This window comes from Apostichopus japonicus, chromosome 7 (assembly GCF_037975245.1).
Source record: "Apostichopus japonicus isolate 1M-3 chromosome 7, ASM3797524v1, whole genome shotgun sequence".
Lineage (NCBI taxonomy): Eukaryota > Metazoa > Echinodermata > Holothuroidea > Aspidochirotida > Stichopodidae > Apostichopus > Apostichopus japonicus.
Genome location: NC_092567.1, coordinates 18,730,535 through 18,754,235, shown reverse-complemented (window position 1 = coordinate 18,754,235; position 23,701 = coordinate 18,730,535). Strand labels below are relative to the sequence as shown.

The 23,701-nt window shown below is 39.7% G+C and overlaps 5 protein-coding genes across 5 annotated transcripts in view; 4 read left to right on the top strand and 1 right to left on the bottom strand.

Moving 5' to 3' along the window:
* LOC139969586 (transmembrane 7 superfamily member 3-like) overlaps positions 1-23,701 on the bottom strand; it is a 123,188-nt gene that overhangs the window by 72,377 nt on the left and 27,110 nt on the right. The gene's annotated exons all lie outside the window — the stretch shown is intronic.
* LOC139970217 (sorting and assembly machinery component 50 homolog A-like) overlaps positions 1-23,701 on the top strand; it is a 122,322-nt gene that overhangs the window by 84,929 nt on the left and 13,692 nt on the right. The window lies entirely within an intron of this gene.
* LOC139970216 (sorting and assembly machinery component 50 homolog) overlaps positions 1-23,701 on the top strand; it is an 83,851-nt gene that overhangs the window by 46,458 nt on the left and 13,692 nt on the right. The window lies entirely within an intron of this gene.
* LOC139969573 (uncharacterized) lies at positions 1,078-2,545 on the top strand. The gene has a single exon (XM_071974671.1). It carries the CDS (start codon positions 1,718-1,720, stop codon positions 2,543-2,545), a length of 828 nt encoding a protein of 275 aa, XP_071830772.1. The 5' UTR covers positions 1,078-1,717.
* LOC139970189 (uncharacterized) lies at positions 11,641-21,905 on the top strand. The gene is made up of 6 exons (XM_071975828.1): positions 11,641-11,692; positions 15,414-15,607; positions 16,248-16,401; positions 16,933-17,010; positions 19,182-19,339; positions 19,742-21,905. Exons 1-6 carry the CDS (start codon positions 11,641-11,643, stop codon positions 19,862-19,864), a joined length of 759 nt encoding a protein of 252 aa, XP_071831929.1. The 3' UTR covers positions 19,865-21,905.

Sequence of the window (23,701 nt, the reverse complement as noted above, 5' to 3'; positions counted from 1 at the left end):
GTGACACTTTCTTGTAAACACGTTATCTCAATAATTGAAGCTTGTATTTAACTCATACTCTACATGTGGGTAACCCATATTAGGAAAAAGACTACTATTGTTTTTGGCGGAGGTCAAGGGTCATTTGAGGTCACCAGAGGTCAACTAAAAACCTCTTAAACTGCTTGTAAACACAATATCTTATAGGAAGGGGTAACTTGGAAGGATTTCATACTTAGTATGTAGATGGCCCATATTGTGTAGAAGATCCCCATTATATTGGATGCGGGTCAACAGTCTTTGAGGCCAGCAGAGGTGAAAGTCTGAAAATCTTGTAAAAAAAATTACTCTAAAAGTGAAATTGCGTTAATGTACAAACAAAGCACGTAGATTGCCTTTGGTGAGAACAAAACCGCTGTGGAATTTCATGCGTGTCAAATTTCCTTTGAGGTCAAGAGAAGTAGTTTTCAGAAAACCCATTCTACGGTACCCAACATCGACCATACAGTCATCACATACATGTTTCTGCCCTACGATCATGATGCACAAGCTATATATCATTTCTTCGTCCGGATCAGGCATCCGTACAAAACTGTCGCAACGAAACCGGTGTACGCGCTGCATTTCTCGTAAGTTGCTGAGTTCCTGTAGGTTCTCTCTGGCCAGTATCTTTTTAGTAAGCAATAAGATTTCGATATGTACTTGGTATGTCGATGATCCATATTAATTAAAGAACCCTATTGTTTTGGTGAAGGTCAATACAGCCCAAACTGTGAATAACCTACAAACATGATATATCCAAATCTCTCAAGTTGAAATCAAAGCCCTAACAAAATTTCTCCTATGGGCAAGGAATCACTAAATCTTTGACTTTCTGGTTTCTTATTTGCTCATTACTAGGCTGCTCATTGCCCTTTTGTAAATGATGTACTCATCCTTTAAGAAAAGTGAATAATAAAGAAAAATACCCCAGCAGCACGGCTAATAAATGAGCAGTGATGTAAGATGTGTGAATAGCTAACTACCGGACCAAAGTTCAGCAGGCTGATTCGAAATATACCAATAACAGATGAGAACAATTTGTGGAAGGAAGGAGTGTAGAGGACTTCACTTTTATCAAATCGAAAGTGCGCCCTCAATTTTAGAAGATTAATTACGATCAATAATCACTTCATCAATGTCATGACTAATACTAGGTCAAGAGACATTTGGTTTCGATAAAACAATGGATGGTTTTATTCCGACGAACGATAAGCGAAATCTTTCACACAACGATAGATAGTATAGAGCTTTTTACGACTAACGACTACGACTTGGATTACGATATTCAACGGATCGACAACGCTTATACTTACGACGAAATTACGCTTAAACGGAAAACTTTAATTGTTTTTCCCTACTTTTATTCAATATCAAATCGGATACGTGTTGCCCCGCTTCCGGGCGAATTGTTTTTATGGATTAGGATTTTGATAGCGGAATTTGTGTTTGGATTTTTAATTGGATTCTGTCTGTAGGATTCGTACGAGACGGCGACCTAGCGCAAATAGGACTGTAGTGTTTGAGGTGAGTGACGTACTTTTATATTTCATATAATTTACCACCTAATAACCCTAGCGTCTAAAGTGGTGACCCCGACGTGATTCAGCTAGGTTGCCTTGAATACTTCCCATGTACTAAAAATCGCATAATTTTTTACTACTGTTTTTCGCATTGGAATAATATAATACTGTACATCATGGATCCAGAAAATTCACACGAAACACAACAATCGCTATCCGCAGTTAGTATTAAATTACCTCCGTACTGGCCCAATGACCCAATTATCTGGTTCGCACAGGTTGAGGCGCAATTCGTAACGAGGAGAGTTACTAACGAGGATACAAAATATTCCTACGTGATATCGTCCCTACAACCGGAAATAGCCCAGGAAGTACGCGACTTGCTCATAAGTAAGCCAAGCGACCAACCCTATAAAAAACTAAAGGAGGAGTTGATTAAGCGAACAACGGCTTCGGAGCAAAAACGGCTCCACCAGTTGTTAATTTCTGAAGAATTGGGGGATCGAAAACCCACGCAACTGTTGCGCAAAATGCGTCAGCTGCTAGGTACAAACACCCTTCATGCGAACATTTTGAAACAACTTTTTGTTCAGCGACTTCCATCGAGCGCCCAACTAATTCTGGCGTCGATGAGCGACACCACACCGATAGAAACCGTAGCCGAGTTAGCGGATAAAATCATGGAAGTTACTCCTGCATATCCTCCCATCGCTGCCATACAAACACCCCAGGCCCAGGCACAAAAATCAGAAGTGCAACAACTAAGTGAACAAGTCCGTGAACTCACTGCCCAAATTGCTTCACTAAAGTCAGAGGTCAGGGAGCGCAGTCGAAGCCGATCTCGAAGCCGACAAAGATTCAGTTCCCAGTCAAATAATCCCAGTAACGTCGACAGTGATATTTGTTGGTATCATCAATCATTTGGTGATAAGGCCAGGAAATGTAGAGCGCCATGCAAGTATCCAAGCAATTTAAAGCCGGAAAACGAACAGGCTAGCGTGTAACGGTGGCGAGCGTTGGCCAAAATCGAAGCCGCCTGTTTTACATTCGTGACAGAACCACCACGAAACGTTTTCTCATTGATACAGGGGCAGCGGTCAGTGTGGTACCCCCCGTACGTTGTGACCTATATAATCGCGGAAAGGGGCCATATCTTCAAGCGGCAAATCGGACCAAAATAGACACTTTCGGGCACAAGTCACTAACACTCAATATTGGTTTGCGTAGGAACTTTCCGTGGGTCTTTGTGATCGCCGACGTGGAAACTGCTATTCTCGGTTGTGATTTCTTACGATATTTTGGATTACTTGTCGATATTCGAAATAATACACTTATCGACAGGTTAACCAATCTGACTATTGAAGGCATTTCAACTGAAGAAACGTCCCTTTGTCCGATGTTTGCCACAACACCTAATGATTCACCTTATCATGCTCTATTAAAGGAATTCCCAGAAATTTTGCGGGTAACTTTTGAAGAAACACAGGTGAAACATTCGGTAACGCACTATATTAACACGATCGGAGCACCCGTTTTTTCTCGCACACGTCGTCTACCGCCCAACAAGCTAACTATCGCTCGACAAGAATTTGACCACATGCTGCAACTTGGGATCGTCCGACAATCTAACAGCAATTGGTCATCCCCTCTACACATGGTGCCCAAAAAGGACGGAGATTGGAGGCCATGTGGCGATTATCGAGCCCTAAACAACGTTACCATTCCAGACCGCTACCCTATTCCACACATTCACGATTTTTCAACTTCACTGTCGGGAACATCAATTTATTCCAAAATTGATTTAGTGCGAGCCTACCATCAAATCCCGGTGGAAGACTCCGATATTTGCAAAACGGCCATCACAACTCCTTTCGGCCTCTTCGAATTTAAACGAATGCCGTTTGGACTCCGCAATGCCGCCCAGACGTTCCAACGCTTCATGGACGAGGTAACGCGCGGTTTGCCATTTTGCTACACTTACATTGATGACGTACTCGTGGCCAGCAATTCCCCAGAGGAACATACCCGTCACCTTAAACAGCTGTTTGCCAGACTCGCAGATTACGGAGTGGTGATCAATCCAACTAAGTGTCAGTTCGGTGTTCCAGAACTCGAATTTCTTGGACACAAATTGAGCTCCAAAGGAATATCACCTCTCCCGGAGAAAGTGCAAGCCATAGCCGAATTTCCGAAACCAAATTCGTTACGCAAACTTCGAGAATATCTTGGACTTATCAACTTTTATAGGAGATTCATCCCGAGATGTTCCAGTATTTTACACCCGTTAACAGACTTATTAGCGGGAAAGAAGCCCAAGTCAGCACCGATTGACTGGAATGACGAAGCATCCGAATCATTCGAGGAGAGCAAACGAGCGCTCGCCAACGCAACTCTCCTTACGCATCCCGACTCATCCAAACCCCTTTCATTAATGGTGGACGCCTCGGATAAAGCCTTAGGAGGCGTGTTACAGCAAAATATTGAAGGAGTTTGGCATCCAATCTCGTTTTTCTCTCGAAAACTAAGCGAGACAGAATCGCGATACAGTGCATTTGGTCGTGAACTACTAGCAATATACTCGGCAATACGTCATTTCCGTCATATACTAGAGGGACGACAATTCTTCATTCTCACCGACCACAAACCACTAACGTACGCGTTAAAAACTAGTACCGACCGCTACTCACCGAGAGAGATACGGCATCTGGATTTCGTTTCCCAGTTCACGGCGGATATTCGCCACGTCAGTGGAAAGGACAATGTCGTCGCAGACGCACTGTCTCGTTTAGGCGTTAACGCATTCCGTCAAGGTTTGCCCTCATCTACCCTGATCGACTTTGCTCAAATCGCTGCAAAACAACAACATGACATTCAGCTTCAGGAATTGAAGGACTCCACTGTCATGAAATTTCAGGAGATTCCGCTCCCATCATCACCTGGCACGATATGGTGTGATATGTCAACCGGTTCACCTCGACCGTTTATACCAAAGGTGTTTCGGAAAGACATTTTTAATTCACTTCACTCCATGTCGCATCCTGGAATCAGAGCAACACGGAAACTTATCACGGACCGTTTCGTGTGGCCCAACATAAACAAAGACGTCAGGTCATGGGCTAAATCCTGTGAGTCCTGCCAACGCGCCAAAGTGCACCGACACACGACGACGCCACTTGGTACTTTTGCTGTCCCCGATGCTCGTTTTGAACACATTCATTTGGACATTGTGGGCCCACTCCCACCGTCAGGAGGATACAAATACCTCCTCACCGTTATCGACCGCTTCACTCGTTGGCCGGAAGCAATCTGTATTCCAGATATCACTGCCCAGACTGTAGCTGAAGCATTTGTCAGCAGATGGATTTCCATTTTCGGTGTGCCCTCGACTATAACGACGGATAGAGGCGCTCAATTCGAATCTGCTCTGTTCAAACAACTGACCGCTCTTCTCGGCAGCAAACGAATACGTACGACTGCGTATCACCCGATATCCAATGGGCTTGTGGAACGCTTCCATAGGCATCTCAAATCATCCATCAAAGCTCAACGCGATCCTTCCAAGTGGGCCGAGGTTTTGCCACTTGTTTTGTTAAGCATACGTACAACGCTAAAAGCCGACCTCGGGTGCAGTGCAGCGGAATTAGTTTTCGGTACTACTCTTCGCGTGCCATGTCAACTGGTATCTCCTGTTCCTGACGTGAAAGAACTTGACCCTACAATTTTCGTCGACCGCCTGAAACGTCAGATGGCCGATTTAAAACGGACCGACACCAGGCCAAATCAACGACATGCGCAGCAGTCCGACGATCTTCAGCACTGCACACACGTTTGGGTTAGAGTCGATTCAGTGAAACGTCCACTGCAACCTCCGTACCGAGGGCCTTTCCGTGTCATTTCCAGGGGGGACAAAACATTTGTATTGGACATCAATTGCAAACACGACACAGTGTCGATTGACAGGTTAAAGGTCGCGTATGCTGAAGGCGATGAACTTGTGGAACCGACCGAACCGCTTACTTTGCCCACGCCCTCTTTCGAGAACGACGAAGTTTCAACCAAGACACGCCACTCTGACGATACGCCCACCGGACTCATACAGCCTGACCCCAAGCCAAAGACCGTTACGCGATCAGGTAGGCGGGTTCATTGGCCAGTGCGATATAGGTGAAGAACTGTGTACATATATGTTTTATATAACGTTTTGTTTTTCTTATCGATCACTCTTTTTCGCGAGTGATCTGGAAGGGGGCTATGTAGAGGACTTCACTTTTATCAAATCGAAAGTGCGCCCTCAATTTTAGAAGATTAATTACGATCAATAATCACTTCATCAATGTCATGACTAATACTAGGTCAAGAGACATTTGGTTTCGATAAAACAATGGATGGTTTTATTCCGACGAACGATAAGCGAAATCTTTCACACAACGATAGATAGTATAGAGCTTTTTACGACTAACGACTACGACTTGGATTACGATATTCAACGGATCGACAACGCTTATACTTACGACGAAATTACGCTTAAACGGAAAACTTTAATTGTTTTTCCCTACTTTTATTCAATATCAAATCGGATACGTGTTGCCCCGCTTCCGGGCGAATTGTTTTTATGGATTAGGATTTTGATAGCGGAATTTGTGTTTGGATTTTTAATTGGATTCTGTCTGTAGGATTCGTACGAGACGGCGACCTAGCGCAAATAGGACTGTAGTGTTTGAGGTGAGTGACGTACTTTTATATTTCATATAATTTACCACCTAATAACCCTAGCGTCTAAAGGAGTGCTTCTATATAAACCTTCACATGATCAGCTATACATAATAATGCTCATGTTTTGTAGCATATATAGTCCAATACACCTGTTTTCTCAAAGGTATTCCGTAAGAGTGGGGGGGGGGGGTCCGATCTTCTAAATTTATGGCTTAGTGGGTCACTAGTTCCCAAACATATTCGAGACGGATGCTCATACCATTTCTGGTTTAGAAGTTAAAAATGGTTAAAATGCTAAACTGGCCATATTTTCAAACTGAGGCTAAAAATCGAAAGAAACTTGCAGAACTAATAGTTTCTATGGAAAACTTCACCACCTTCCAAACGAGTGTGATAACGTCACAGAATCACTGGAGAATGGCATGTCCAAAATATAAAAGTCTTAAGAAAGTCAAAATCTTGGTTGGAACTAAAATTTATATGTGCGGCATTAAGTGGAAAGGTTTTCGACTTCGAAAAGAATTTCCAAACAATTATGGCGTTAACCCTCACCCTATAGGTTTACCATTATGGTTAGCCTGATTAATTATGGTGTCTAAATGAAGAGGTCTATAGGAAGCTGAACCTCCGAATGCATATTATGGCAGATCGATGCTTTCACGTGATATCCATGTATTAGCTCAGAGTAAGTTGCTCTCCATGTGAGGGCGCTTCATAAGAATACTTTCTAAGGCAAACCCCACAGCACTGGAAAGATCTGTGAACTTGAAACTTATAATTACCTTGAGAGCTAATTGCAAAGGTACGTTTTGTAAATTAAATCCCGATTTTCCCGTCTTTTTACTCCAAGCGGATGTGACGTAGTCGTGTACGTCAATATGTCGGAAATGCAATATGCAATTGCATCATAATTTGTGGCGTATATACAGCATGACACTTTCTCTTACTTCTTAAGTTTCATATCTTTTCTTTTCTACTTGAATAAAAGGTGGCATTTTAAAAAAGACATACAAAATGTAAAAAAAATATAATAAGAAAGTTACCAGAGGTCGGAGGCAATCGAAATGACATTGAAAAATGAGCTTTGTCTTTATTATTTAAATATAGAATTTCAAGCCAGTCGGGCAAAGTTTAAATTGGCGCCAAATACCGCTCCACAATATAACGTCATAAAAATCGATTCAAATACTGTTTGTGATAGAATTGGACTCGCTGGGTCCATTGATGCAATGATCAGGACGATCAAATGCATTATTGTAGAGAGTGAGAGGAGAATGAAAGGGTAGATAATTATGATATCATTCCGAGTCTATACAGCTAAGGGAGGCCAGTGGCGTAGCCAGAGGGAGCCAGGGGGGATTTTTCAAATTTGCTTTGTGCTACAGTCTTGCCCCCCCCCCCCCAAATGAAATCCAGTGATGTATTCAAAATACTTCTTTTTACATTTTTTCGAGTTCTAATCACAAGTATTCATACCTCAGGGCTCATGTTCATCCTTCATGTAAGGTCAGAACTTGGTAATCAGACCAAGATATTATACATTTTGGGCCTTCATCATACCCACATACGGAGACCGTTGATCAATATCGTCCTACAGAATAAGCGCCAACTTGAATAATTTGACCGGTTGTATAACCATTACAAACTAACGCTAGCAACCCGTGTTTATTTTCAGCGACCAATGATGCCACTTGTGGAGAATTCCACTGCACGTATAGGCCAAAAAGGCCTAGTGAAACTTGTTTGTGTGGAAATCAGGGCATGTAGTGAATTAGAGTAGCTAATTTATTCATTGTATCCTTTTCATGATGTGCGGAATTATGCAGAAACCATGACGACTGTATCTGCAATAGAGGTAAATTAAGTGAAAGTGTGTCATGTTCCACTGAACCATTGGATGTGTATTTGTGCAGACGAGGTGCCCGTTAATACGTATATTTCTTGGTAATTCCTACCATCAACCATCACGGGGTTTCCCCCCCCCCCTTAAGAAAAATCTTGCCCCCCTAACAATTGAATGTTGGCTACGCCACAGTGGAGGCCACGTTGACTTAGAACTTATGTTTTTGGTACAAGACCACAAATGGGACTCACTATTGTTTATAGTCTTTGCCCGATTTAAAATGTCTCGTGGTTAAAATGGCATGCAAATGTGGCCAAGGAACAAATAAATATTATGAGAGGGCGCTCTTGTTAGCTTACATTTAGAGTTTATTTATGTTCTACTTACATTCAGAGCCATGTATACCTCTTTGTTTACATTAATGTAAGATACATAACCTGTCATTTTTCAAAGCTCGAAGCCTTAACGTGTTGAGATGTTCATCCTATCAGACCAACCTATGAGAGGTTATTGAGCCCCCCCCCCCACTCCCCTTGGCAGTAGTATATTGCATGATGTTGGTGCGAAGAAGAGTTTTGCCTGGCCATTGCCTTTTCCAAACTTAAATGATCGGGCTGTTGTTTAGCATTAGGAGTGCTGTTGTAGGTGCAACTTTCCGAGATTTCCCTACGAAAACACTTGGTCATGTGGGAGGGGGCAAAGTGGAAATGTTATACATAAATCAGCCTCCCTTGAGAGATAGTCATGTTTTTTTGTGGTAACATTAAATATGGACCCTCACACTTGCAAAGTCATTCACATCCAGTGTGAGGGTATGACAGAGAGGTGGGGGGGGGGGGGAGACACACCCAAAATGTTCTGCTCAGTATGTGCGGTAGACATGCTGACGGAGTTAATTTGAAGGCTGGTTGCAATGGACCACCCCCCCCACCTTCCCAGTGTTAACACTTCAAAGATCAATATGTAAGTTTTCTTTACCTTCACAAAAATAGTAAAGTACAACTTTTTCTTCATAACACCTACTCTTCGACTTTCCTTGTTTCATGCCGTGGCATCAATCCTTTTAATCCAATTTAGCACTCATTTAGCAATCAGGACTAGAAGTTCGGATTGTAGCAGACTGAATTGTTTGTCACCCAGTGGCGTCGCCAAGGGGGGGGGGGGGGCACGTGCCCCCCTGGAAAACCTAGTGCCCCCGAGTGCCCCCCCCCATCTGAGATTTGGGTTGGTAAAAAAATATATTCAACTCCCATCATCTGAGTTGGTTTTTCATAAGGACAAAGAAGCACAGTAATTCGTATTTTCTTCAAATGAGCTGCGAAAAAATGAAAAAGTTTATCCTTGACCGTCGGGTATCGAAGTCGTAACCCGCGCCATCACAACAGGTGTCGATATTTACATTGAATGTGTCAGTGCTCACGCCATACCAGCGGCTATACACGTCCGCTTCGCGAGCTACATGACTCATCGTTCAAAACACCAAGAATTTCCCTGTTCTGGCTGTGCTGCAGCCGTGTTTTTATTTCCTAGGAAGTAGGACACCCCTACTCTCCAGAGAACACTATTTCTGGACCTTTCTCATGATTCTGACATCAGAATATGAAAGAACGCGCTTTATTTTTCTGGACCGATGAGTAATATCGTTGCTCTGAACCCTAACCTTGATTTCGAAACAAATTTGAGAATCCCGGAAAAATTGATTTAACCCTTATCCGTCCTAGGAAATAAAAGTTTGCGTGCTGCAGAATGTCGCGTTGCCGAATGTGGTGTAGCCTACGTACTAGCGATTTCGATGCGACTGTTTTGTCTTTTATTCTCCGAGTATGGACCCAGTAATACGGAGTTGATTAGAAAATATGCGCAATATATGCAACAAAGTTGTATAAACCATTAGGGTGAGTTTATGATTTTTTTAGCGATGTTGGAACCTGTTTTATCTTAATAGATAATGGGAGAAAACGAGAAGGACAAGAAAGGAGTCGGGGGTCATGCACACATTAATTCAACAAATGTAGGTTCTATTGATAGGGTTAGGCATAATATCGACAGCATGTGGTTCATATCCTCTGCAAAATTCTGCGCATTGTTAAAATCATTACCTCAAAAATAGCAATTTCTGGAGATATCTTCAGATCGAATTTAGCATCAAATGTCGCACCACTTTGCATCTAGCCCATCCTCCGTATGCGAAAATTTTCCAAAGGGGAGGGGGAACCCCCTCCCCAAGGGCGGCAGAACCGGGGGGCACAGGGGGCACGTGCCCCCCCACTTTTCCTCAGGTTAAAAATGTGCCCTTTTTCTACATAAAAATTGAGGTGTCTCAAGTTAGCAAGAGGCCAGGGAACCAGAATGAACACTCAGGAAGGGCCGTTTCCGGCCATCTGAGGGCATTGTAAAACCAAAAAAATTCTTGTACGCTCCGCGCCAACCGATGGTGGCGCTCCGCTCAGATAGTCGTGCATATAACCTTGCAAATCTTTGCTACGCCCCTGACTTTTAATGAATCTCTGTGGGTCAAACTCAAAGCTATTTCGAATGGAAAAAAATGTGTTCAGATATTAACAAGAAATAAACTCTAATTCGGAAGATTCCTACATTAGCAACTAGCATGATTACGCCTCAGTTTGTTCCTTGTTTCCCATTGGATATTGCAGTGCTAGTATGCATATTTTCCTTGAGGGGGAGGGGGGGGCGTTGATTGAGTGATGTGTATGCGCAAATAAGATAATACAATAAGAGTTATAAAGGCTACATCAGTCCAATCGAATTTCTGCAAAGTGCCCTTTGATGTCGGTGCCCCCCCCCCAGATTAAAAATGCTTCCGCCGCCCTTGCCCCTCCCCCAGGACGGCGATCCATATCCACCTAAGTGCCCCCATCAAATGCTGGTGCCCCCCCCCCCCCGTGCCCCCCCCCAGACTGAAAAGTCTGGTGACGCCACTGTTGTCACCTTATCTGAATATTCAATGTGACAGCATCATGGTTTGCTAGTGACCGTGTCCAAAGAATGCAATAGCTTTGTGACATAGTTGTCACAACATCAAATGATGTTATAGCATCACAGGCAATTGGGTTCATCTAATAATTTTAAATTATTTTATGCTAGAGAGCACCATGACAAGATTTCAGTCCCTTCCGTAATAATAAAAATGTCAAGAATGGGGATTTTCATCCATCTGTCAATAATAGTTAATTTAATAAACAATCAAATACCATTATCAATTGCGACTTGAGTTTATTGAAATCACCAAGTACAGTCCTCTTGTTGCAATGTCATGCATTAAAGTATTGCATTTATTCACCACAAATATGCTATGATATCACTAGAATAACAAAACAAATCGCTGCTTTTCCCAGCAACTGGATGGTAAGTAGAAATAAGCAAGCACAAAGCACACATACTTATTTACATATGAAAGACAACCAGCTCTGGTATTTCCAAGATACATTTGGCATGGCAAGGTACTGTCAACCAGATGTAACGGGTTGAAATTTGGGACCCCACCAAAATTTCATATTTAATGCGCATTTGGCGGTCCATAGCATGGAACACCCATGCAGAGACTGTTGCGAAATTCCTGTTCTCTCTTCTCCAGGTGAAATGGTCTTTAAATCCTACCTTTTGGCTAAATCAAGTACTACTAAGCCCATCATAAATGTTCAGAGGTCTTAAATATATTGGTTTTATGTGTGGATGACCTGTTGTTAAGTAGCAAATAAGTAAGGAATAAACTGTATTATTTGTGAAGGTTATAATTATGTATCGTAGTGCATGCGTAAGCTCATGCCCGTTAGGTTATTAGTATACTGTGTGTGTGCATGCTAACGTAGCGTGATAACTACCATAGAGTACATGGGGATCGCAGTGTTAACAAAGCTGACAGGTTATTTTCCGTCAGGAATTGTAAGCTATTTTACTGGGAAAATGGATGTAGGATGAAGGATTACAGTTGTTATCATTAATTACAGTTGTTATCATTAATTACAGTTGATATTGATTAATTATGTTATTTTAGAGTTTTGGTATGACGCAGGAGTGACCATTTTGAAGGTGTTTGTGTGCAGCATTTGTTCGTACGTGATAAAAGTGTAGGCTACGGCTGTATGATCATGGCGGCCATGGCCTCGTGGTCACTGTGAAGTGACGTCACGATTGATGTCGTCATTAGGGGAATCCCCTGAATTGTGTCGTCGGCTACGATGGTATTACTAGTGCATATAGTTCAATTGAATTATTAGATATAATGATATCCTACCATAGTTACTTTGAGGTGTACAGCAAATAGCCTAACCACATTGGCAGTTATGTATTTCATACATACTACAGAAACACAAGTAAACGTAGTTCACAGAGTTAGTGTTTTGTACAGGAACATTAAAACATTTATGTTAGTCTTTTGACAATCATGCCAAGTGGCATAAAACATATGGGACATCTAGGTTTTAGTTTAATAACCGATGGCATAGATAGGGACAGTGATATCAAAATGTGCATGTACAGTACAGTACCGTATGGGCTTTTGATCATGTTTTCATGGGGAATAGACTGGTTCATGATGGACATACCATTGATTTGAGGTGCGTTCTATGAAATATATGGAGGTTGTAAATATTACATGAATGTGTTTATCTAGTTTTCTCAAACATCTAATTGTTTGCTTTCTTTGCAAATCATTTCTACTGACTGACTTCTTCCGCATTTTGGGTCGATATGGACCCAAATAATCATTGAATTTAAAAAAAAAATAGTACTCAGCCATCTTACATCCTACAACATTCATTTAGGTATTGAAATGTAGCTAAGACCAAACGTTTGTGTATAAAACAAATAAAAGGGGGGGGGGTAACTGTGATTTTTTTAGTGGGTGGGGCTCAAAGGTCAAAGGTCAATCTGAAAATGACGTAATTTGGCCAAAAATCAATGTTCGCATCAAAAAAATCGTGACAGAAAATAAGAGTTGAACAAACCCCCCCATTATATTTGGAATAAACCCTAACATGTTTTGAACATATTCTGAGCATTTCAGCAATACATCTATAGAGGGTTCTGAGACAAATGCAAATGTCCTTGAAATTTCCTGTAATTTGACACCAAAATCGTCCAAATTCGTTCATTTTTGAAAAAAATTCTCGTTCCCGAACGCTTCAACCTAGGTACGTGTTTTTTTTTCTTATTTTAGATATTTAGGCCACTGTCTTATTTGTAATTGATAGTTATGACATAGCACCCTCGCTTTCCTTTGTAAGTTGATAGCAACCGCCGCTGTTGCGTAATACTGTGCCACTGAGTGTTTAGTGTACAGCTCAATGTACTTTTACGTACTGTACACTTTCAAATAGGGCGTGGCTGCACACAGCGTCCCCAAATTTACGGCCCAATAGGTCCTAGAGATGTGGGACGATTGGTCAGATACCGATACAAATGATGATGAGGACCAGGACGTTCTGGTCGAACCAGTTTATCAAGGTTCGGTCCTTTTGAGGATCCAGAAATTGTAAGTCAATAGCGTTGTTTACATAAAAGGCTAGGCTAGGCCTAACGTTATGCCAACGTTAGGCTGTAATTGTAGAAAGTAAACAAAGTAAACAACATTTGTACTAAATGAAATCAGTCATAACTCTGTCAATCCTCAACAGATTTCAGAAAAGTTGGTATCATCTGAAAGAGCAACCCCAAAGAAGAACCTTTATCATACAATTTGAAGTCAATTTTGAAGTCATTAGTGATTTTATTGTATTTTGGTGTTTTCCATTTAAAACAAAAGTGCGTCCTAATTTGCATATTATAATTTGCATATAATTTGCATTTTTTATAAAATTATCAATTCCAAATATTGTTCCCTATTGATCTAAATCAACTTCCTAATAGAGAAGTTGTCCCTAACCTTTATAGCCAGCCCTAACAAGATAAGTGCCCCCAGACCCTAATTGTTTTCCCCACCCCCAATGCGGAAAAGGGTATTAATTTTAGATTGGAATCAACCATTTTACTCAGTTTGGAAAGTGTCAAGAGTGTGAGCAAACGTGTAATAGGGTCACGGTTTTACCAGAAAATTCGTATTTATTTTGTTCATATTTTTACACCAAGTTTAGAGAGTTGCTTATGACATTTGAAGAGTATATTCTGTAAAATTGCACTAGTCATTTGAAGCATATTTTAGTAATCTTGATATACTTGATAGGGAACAACTTTGAGGCTGATTTGACGATCTATGAAGGTAGGCCATTGCAGTGATCTATTACTTTGCAGAAATTTTCACAGCTATGTGGGAGGTAACCAGTCAGGTGTCGGCTTACTCAACCATTCTGTACCCATTGAAATGAACAAGTGTACTACCCAAACTGAAGATTACTCATCTTAAAATGTGATGTTTTTGCTCCTCTATCAGGTGGCCACTGAGAGAAAAAAATTTGCTTTCATTATTATTTCTTTGTGTCTTTGGCAGCGTAAGGCTTACTAAACTTTCCCTAAGATAACTAAGACAACAAACTATGCATATTGTCCGACCAAGGCCGATTCTTAAAACCGAAGCCATTATTGTATTGTTCTCTTCAGGCGCATATCCAGGATTTGTTCCTGGGGGGTGTTGTGCTGGAGGCTGACATGGGGGAGGGGTCTAAGTAGGAGGGGGTGTCCCCCTCCCCTTTGGCATAAAAATGGTATTTTAAGGCCTCTAGATGCAAAATGGTGCAATGTTTGAGCTCAAATCATGCAAAAGAATATTGATAATAATTCTATTCACATCAGAAAAATGTAATCATATAGACTCAATTATTGATGCAAGGAAAATGCCAACCTAAAGAGATACCTTTCTCATTATATATAATTTACAAGCAACTAGGTTCAACATCAACTCAACAGTTTGAACTGTAAGGATAATTTGGGGATTCAGGAGGATTGGAAGAGACTCGAGTGAGGCCCGGAGGAGGGTGCGATAATTATCACTAGCGTATCTCTCCAAGTCACTGGTGTTTTCTGCATATTTTTTGTGGGGCACTTGGGCCATGGAGTGTGTTTGAACACCCAAAACACCCCCTGTGGCTACAGGGGGTGTTCTCTTACTCTCGCGCCTGGTTCTCTTACTGAGGCTATTGTATTTATACAAACACTGCTATCATGTAGTGTAATATTTATCTTTGCCCTGTTGCAACTCTGTCTGCTCTAATATGAAGATGAAGAAACACAATCAGGTACTTTCATAGGCTATTAATGAAATCGGGAGGTATTGTGTGTAAATGCTCCAAGCATAAATTTGAAGGAAAAGTAATATTCAATAATCATGTCACTTCCTTTGTATATTGTCTTTGCACATGCAGCTAATAAATCTCAACAGAGCAGAAAGGATCTGCTGAAAAGTGCAGGGGAAGCATGGAGAAAGATTCAAGCAAATAAAACCAGCTTTAACAATTACAATCTTGCTGCAAGTAAGAAGAATGCCAACGACAAAAAGTTGAGCCAACATCAGATGAAACCGTGGCAAAACAAAGTTGTGAAGGAGATGCAAGTTTTGGTAAGAAATACAAAATCATCAAATGGCAGTTTTGCAGCAATGTGCTGTATTGTTATCTTTTCAAAGAATTAACTGTTTGCTAAGATGAATTATTGTCTGAAGGCTTTGGATACTTTCTTATTGGACTGTCTCTTAAAAATGAGGTTTCTATTGGGTTTTGCACACGACTTGTTGGTCTACATGTGGAAGAATATTTTCATCCTCAGAGTTTAATCAAGCAAACAGTTATTGTAAATGTTTTGATAATATTAACAATCCTTTTAATTAAAAGTCTCATCTTCAATATCCAATTAAACATTAAATAAGTAAGACAAGTTAACACTGCCTTTATGCCTGTTTACATTCAATGCTTTGTTGATGTTTCCTGTTGATAGCGCTGAAGGCCAACCTCTATATCTCTTGCACTTTGTAAATCGAGCTGATGGCTCTCATTCCTTCATTGTTAATTTAAATGTTCTTATAAAAATTGTCAGTTAGCCAAAATTTGTTAAAAGAAGTAAATCATTGGCAAGATGGGTTTGAAGACATAATGAAAGAGATTAATTTTTTTGTTGTTGAACAATTATGATGTGCATTTTCACTCGCCAAATGGGACATCAATAGCACAATTATCAATGGTTACTTTTTTACTCCTTCACAGTGTGAGAAACTTGAGGAGCAAAACTGTGAGGCTTTTGTTGCAGTAGTCAATTCAGATGGGGAACTGATTACAGCAGGAACAGATATGGCGAAAAACTTCATGCAGAGAGAAGATCTGTTCCTGCAACGATTTGGCCTTGCTGTATCTGGCAAAGGTATTTTCACATATTTCACTATGTTTAATATTTGTCTCTGTACATTGCCAAAAAAGCCACTTAACCCTTTGTTATGGCTGCACAGCTTCATGACATACGTAACAAACTCATAGGAGAAATGAAAGTTTATCGTATAGTGGGAGATCAACCTCAGCTGAGGAAGATTGTGTTCCCATGGAAACTATGATTAGAAAAGAAATGAAAATTGTTCACCTCTTGGAAACCATGTGATTTAACTAATAATAACTGCTTTGGAATGAAAGTGAAAATTCCTAATGTACAATGTTGTTCACAACTACTGCACCTATGTACCTTAAATGATCTTCAGTATTAACCCCATATTAAGAGCAAATCATTGTCCAACTGGATAAAGTCATGTTCAGTGTGATACTAGTTATGAATATTTTCAAGAAAATGTGGCAGTACATATAGAAAAACAAGATTGAAAAATGTATGTTGCATAACTGGAAGTTGTATGTTTGGAATGGATTATTGTTTGCCTTATACTAAATATTTCATTCAATGTTATAGAACAGTTTGCTTGTAAGTCAAAGGATTCTTGGGATGATCTGCGCTGCAAAGTCCAAGAAATATTCAATGAGAAGTTTTGTAAGTATGATAATTACAACAAGTTTTTTACTGTAGATTCAAAAGCAGAACAATTAAGACCTTGTGGTGAGATATTATATGTATATTGCCACTTTAGTGTTCATGGATTGTAAGAGCTACAATCGACCTTCCTTGTTTTTGTACAAAATCCACATTTACTTCTAGAACTCCTCCTGCAACAACCCTGATGGTCTGCAATGCTTTCCTGAAATGGGAAAGGTTCCAAAGGGGGAAAGGTACCTTGATCCTCTTTCCCTTTGAGAAAAGTTTATCATGATCAATGGTGTTAAATGCAACATGGTGTAATTTTGTTTATACCATTTAAAGTGAATTAATGTGAAATAAAAAACATATTGTTAATGGTGGGCCTGCTGGTTCTACCTTTATAGGTACAATGCATCCATGGTGGGCTTGAAATATCCAAACATCGGCCTGTAGGATGTAGAACCCCTGTTCTATGGTAAATAAATATCCCAAAGCTTCTGGGTAAAATGTAAACATATATTAAGTTTGCCACATTGTGAGAGCTAGTTTAAATACAATTTGATATCATTCTTTGCAGAAGGACTCTATTCCATGGTGTTTTTGTGTCTGTATATGAACAGTGTTGTGCATAGTATAAGATTGTGGGGGGGGGGGGGCTACATTTGTGATTCTCCTGTTTGATATGCGGGAGTGGTCTAAGGGGAGAGGCTGTTATCCCCATCTGAGTGTTTTTCCTGAATTGTTACAGAGGTGGGTCACCTGCTCAAGCCCCTCCATCCATTTGGGCATATTGCTTCACGTGACAATATGCGTGTAAACCCAATATGATGCTCTAAAATTAAAAATTGCTTGAAGTTTAAACCTTGTTTGTACATTGCCTGTTGTGAGTAGATGACACCTCTTGTGTGTTTGTTCATATATGTCAAAGTCTGAAACACATGTGTCCGTGATATCTCAACTTCAAACTTGATATGTGCATTGCATTTGGTAAGTACAAGATTCCTAATGTTTTATAAGGCAGTCAATGTGTTTTAAAGTCAACAGAAGTCAAGAAACTTTTAAACATGATATCTTCAGAAGTGAATGATATTTGAAATTTAAACTTAGTTTGATGGTAGCCCTTGGCAAGTAGATGATTCTTATGGATTTCAATAGATATTTCAATTCATGTTAAAGGGTGTAAATACTCGCGCAAAAAGAAATGTCTAATGCCGGTAATTTGACCTAGTTTAGAATGAGGTGTAACAGAAGTGTTAAACACCACCATCGATCCCGCAGTATCCAAAGATACAGCGATGGACATCTCAGATCCAGATAAAGATAACAACTAAGGTATCACGTTTCATTACTGTCTACATTTTGTAGCGACATGGAGAAAACGTCACTGGCAAGCAACAGAAAGTTAACTGGCCACACACGGTTTGGGGCTAGTCTTCAATGCCTTTAAGTGAACAGAGATCAAAGTCTGGGAAGTAACAGTGTGTCTGTGTCATGTACGAGGTTGCACATAGTAAGTTGTTGTTTGTGTGAGGGTTCATTTTAGGTCAATATGGTATCCCCAGAAAATTGAAATTAAAATTTGGTGAGGAAGTGATACATTTTTTTTCAATTCAGTCCAATGGTCATCTGAATTAAACAAAGTATCTTCAGAAATAAGTATTATTTATAACTTCAAAAGTGGAACATATAGTCGTTAATGGGTAATCGATCCATACCTTCATCATGGATGTCAAATATGATTTGAGGGTAATAGATCAAAGTTTAAAAACATCCGAAACATGAAAACCAAATAATGGTGAGAAAATGATCCGTTCTAGTGTTACAGCTAGAGATCAAATGGTACCAACTGTAAAATATGGCTGCCTTGCAGATGCTTCTTTCATACTACTTCTATGAAATAATCAGTAATTGTAATAACAACTCAAAACTAATTATCAGTGGTTGCTATCAGATTTGCTATGAAATTTTTAAAAGTACAAAGAAATCAATGGTGAAACAGGGTTGAAATAGGGATCAGTAGTGTCAATAAGGGCTGATATACCTCAGTTGATAGAGCTCAGAACTCGCAATCCCAAAGTCGCTCTTTCAAATCCTGTCTTAGCCTTAAGTTATTTGCACTGTTCAAAATTTCATTAAAATATCTCCCAGTCAGATTTTTATAATTCAGTTTGCATTACATTTTAAAGGTGCATTGACTGGGGAACGTCGGATGAGCTACAAGAAAATAGTGGCTGGGAAGTCAGTGTTTGTGGCCTACCACCAGGTGTCTCATTCAATCGGCCATCATCATATGGGCTGGAAGACCTACAGGCAATTGTTGCGAATAGCAGTAAAATTTATTGTGGTATGTGCATGAAAAGCCGAACCTTAAGTTCACAATAATATGTGCAGTCAGAAAAGCTCAGAGAAACAGTTGTGTAGATTATAGAGTTTCAAATTGTATGCCTCTCTGACCTTTTAATTATGATTATATGTTAGGAATAACCCATTCTAACTTGATTGGAAAGGGGAGGGTTGGCATGCTACCCCTGACTGGTATCCATGGAACAAATATCTGCTTCTTTTGCCACTGTTTTGAGCTGTTATACCAGTAGAGCTTATTTGAAGCAATCAATTCAAACAGCAGCTGAGACTGAGATAATTAGAAAACTCAGTCTACTTTACATTTTCAATTGGGAATACAAATTTTAAAGTAGGGCTTTTCATTTTCATGAGGGACATTGTTAACATTTTTCACAAAGGTTAGGGTGCTGGGGAAATTGATCGATCGCCAGCAGAGCCAAATCCTACAACAACGAGTCGAAGCGGTGCAACCTTTGTCTCACTGAAAAACTCATCATTATCAACGCAGACAAACGGACCCTCCTGAACAAACGCCCAGAGCTCATATCGAAGTGCCGCCACGAAAACAAGTTCTACATAAACAACTCCAGTCCAACCACCAAACACCGTCAAGGGAACCACATACAACTAAGGAGCGAGCACCGAAGGAAGGCAAAAAAACCAACAACAGAACGGACGCAAAAGAGAATACACCAACAGCCGAACACCGAAGAAAGTCTAACAACCACACCATCAGAACGGACGCAAAAGAGAATACACCGGCAGAACAATACACCAACAACCCTATAATCCCCGGTAACCCCGACGAGGATCCTATATATTCATGGAGCATAACTTGAAGCTACCAGTTGTCTGACGATCGCACTGTTCTGGATTTTCCTACTCATTACGTTATCAATATCAATATATATATACTGCTTTTATGAATAGCTTGCCTTCATTTACATTGTGTTCATGTATCTGTTTTCCTTATTGTACAGCTGTCTTTAGGATCTTGCAACCTATATACCAGGATCTGGCTTCTTGATGTGACTTCGGTTGGAGATATATATGTGCTATTCCCGGTCACCAGCATCATGACAGCCAAGATGAAATGAATTGTTTAACTTCACACAACATATTCATCTCTGCAACATATATTTTACATCAAATTTTCAACAACATTTTCCTAATATAATCTATGGAGCTTTTATCTATGTGCGCCAATGTAATTATGGTGACATCCATCTTTCAAATAGCCCAATTTTCATATTGTATCGTTAAAGCTGTCAATGTGATTGCTTTCATCTTGCCTTTGCCTTTTCATTGCCCTTTCGGGATGATCAAGTTCCGTAACAGGTACATGCCAGACTCTTGCCAGACTGCAAATCTGTACAGTGTAACAAATTTTTAAATTGCCATCATATTATTTGTGCATGATGGTAACCAAATGCAATTGGATATCAGCCATGAGTGAAGATTCAATAGGAAGAAAGAAACAACTAAAGACGTGTGAGGGACTTATTGATTATGTTAAACAGTGGTAGTGATGATAAACACAGTGACTATATGTGAACGGAGGAAAGAACCCTAGCTATTTGGGTAAAGCATTTAAGCCCCATGTCGTTAGCATTTAAGTACAAATGTAAATTATATCATAATTCAGCAGACCAGGAACTGTACTATTTCAACTGTTTGTAATAAGCACATCTATATACAAAGCTAGTTGAAGTGACAGTATTTACAGCTGATGAAAATGAACTGAAGCGGTGATTGGTTATGATTACTCTTTGCTAAGTTTATCAAAATGTACTAGATACTAGAAATCAGCTTCTCCAGTCTAACCATTGCAAGGAAGTGTTGTTCCATTCAACACATTTAAAAAAGCACTTGCATATGTACGAGCATGTTCCATTGCTCACTTAATTTATGTATTAAATCTTTCAAACTTTCTCTGCTGACCCAAACAACCTAATAGCACTTTCACTACATACCCTACATTACTAATAATGTCACACTGACTGTAGCAGCTCATTTGAAATCCTCCCTTTAACCAGACTACCATGGTATTAAAGAGCTCATTTTCATATGTACAGTATTAGAGTGTAGTATCATGTCATACCCTCTGATCCCCCCAAAAATGCCAGTCAAAAATAACTAGTGTGTCATAACACATTATTAAGCTCTACATACATTTAATAGGTTTACATATTTTACACATTTTTTATTTTGCTAGAATGTTGTGAAAATTCCTCAACATTTTTTGGGTCGCATATATATGTGGCCATTTGCTGAATTGGAGTCGCGGCTCATCTTCACTAGAATGTTGTGGTTAAGTATGACTCGAAAGTGCTATTTGGGACTTATGGGAGTTAACATCTACTAAGTTGATATCACATGAGTTACATGATAGGTTCATTCAAGGAATAGATTCAAAGCTTACTAGAGAGGTTTCTACTTCCTACATGAACACAACATATGTAATGTTACCATGTATCACTTGAGATAGTTAAGCTGTCTATTATAATGATGCAATATGACAATCACCTTTTTATATGTATTCCAAATAAGAATCTATTAAAATTTCATCAATACTTGTTTTCTGTTTCTTCTTTCTGTGTGACTTGTGTTGCGAAAATGTAACTCTGCAGCAAAGCAGAGCATATGAAAATTGACTTGAAGAACCAATCCGGCAATACATAAGATGACCTTTAAAGAATGGACATCACCTAGTGTCTGGTACATGAAAAAAAAATCAGAAACAATTATGTGGCTCACAGGTATCGTGCAATGTATGATAACACGTCAGCCCCAATAGGAGATTTTGGCATCAAGCACTTGTGTAGTTCTTGTGATAACCAATACATGTCTAATATGGTATTCTATTTCTTTCTGTGAAGATATGGGCTCTCTCTACACTGTGTGTGCCAATGTGTTCACCATTTCTTATCTTTTCTTCTGATCAGTAATGAGAATATTGTTCCTTACAGCAAAATCATGTGGCTGCTGGGAAACAAGTCTTGCCATTCCTAAGAACACTATTTCTTAATGGTATGTTGCATTGCGCCCAAATATGGTAGATTTTCAAATATGGTCACCTACCTTTGGTCAAACTTCTTCAACTGTTTTTATTTATTATTTATTTCTGCCTTTTGACAAACATTTGCATGGATAAAATTAGCACCACAAGATTATATAGATGAAAAAGATTAATGAACAATATGGCACATGAAGGTCATATCAAAAACTTGAATCAACAGGAATACTGAAAGGATCGATATTTTACTGTTGAAGAAGTCGACTCAAAACTTTGATTACAACAATTAAATTGGAAGATGTTGGTTAACTGGCAGCCAAACCGTCGTCACCACAATTAGATGATTCCAATGAAGTATCATAGTATCAAGTCACATTTGACAGGGACTTGCTACCTCAATGATTGACACGTTACTGACCTAAGCACTGTTACGTAGGGAAAAGTTTCTGTCAGGCGGGTTCCTATCATGTTCTTTCCATCGTTTCTGATATGATAGTTTAATTACCCCGGAAAATATGTATGTGGTGGTCCATGGTTGTACCGAAAAATGTCGGAAATGAACATGGAATAGTTTCGTCAGTATTGGGTGCAAATATGGTATTGACCTGAAAATGTTCAGTGTAAGTTGCATGACCATAGCTAGCATGAGTAGTAACAAGAAAACGTATAAATCGCAAGAATGGTACCCAACCACAACCCATCTGTGCAGGCAAATATACCAGTACCATAATGTCATATCTTCTTTCATTTTTTTGTTTTTAAGGGGGGGGGGGTCAGACAACTGCAAATGCATGAAACATCCTCCTTGTTCTTGGAGCAATCGCGAGTGAAGGTTCGAAAAGGGATGCTAGATCAGTGAATGCAAAAGGGGGGTCAAGTTGGTTGGTGGGGACTGTTGGGCATCTTCATGATAATCGATGGGTTTGGTTTCCTCAATAAAATACTTGATGGGTGAGTGGCCCATAATAAGTAGTGCCCTGTTGACTTTGATGCAATTATATAACATATATGAGGTCAATCTGCTTTAAATCTTCATAATTGCAAGTGTGGTAACCATTTGTCAGAATTCTTAATAAAAAAAAGTATTACAAATATTACTGATAATGTATATAGACTGAAATGTAGTTGTATGTATTTAGCAATTTGACATGATGATGCACTTATGATTGACCATGTGACCATTACATTAAATAAATTGAAAGCGGGAGAATGTTGCAAGTGGGAGGGCATTTCTCCCCCGATGGCTTCCAAAGCAAAGCAATATTTGACATAAATTTTTTAGATTACATTACTGCTGAATGAGTGTTTCTCATCCAATAATATAATGTGAAAAAATATTAAGAATTG

Bases quoted from the DNA above. Each gene is read 5' to 3' on its own strand.
- LOC139969573 (XM_071974671.1), top strand. From the start codon at position 1,718: ATGGATCCAGAAAATTCACACGAAACACAACAATCGCTATCCGCAGTT.
- LOC139970189 (XM_071975828.1), top strand. From the start codon at position 11,641: ATGGAACACCCATGCAGAGACTGTTGCGAAATTCCTGTTCTCTCTTCT. The intron at 11,693-15,413 runs GTGAAATGGTCT...TTGCACATGCAG, and splicing joins TCCTGTTCTCTCTTCTCCAG to CTAATAAATCTCAACAGAGC. The intron at 16,402-16,932 runs GTATTTTCACAT...TCAATGTTATAG, and splicing joins CCTTGCTGTATCTGGCAAAG to AACAGTTTGCTTGTAAGTCA.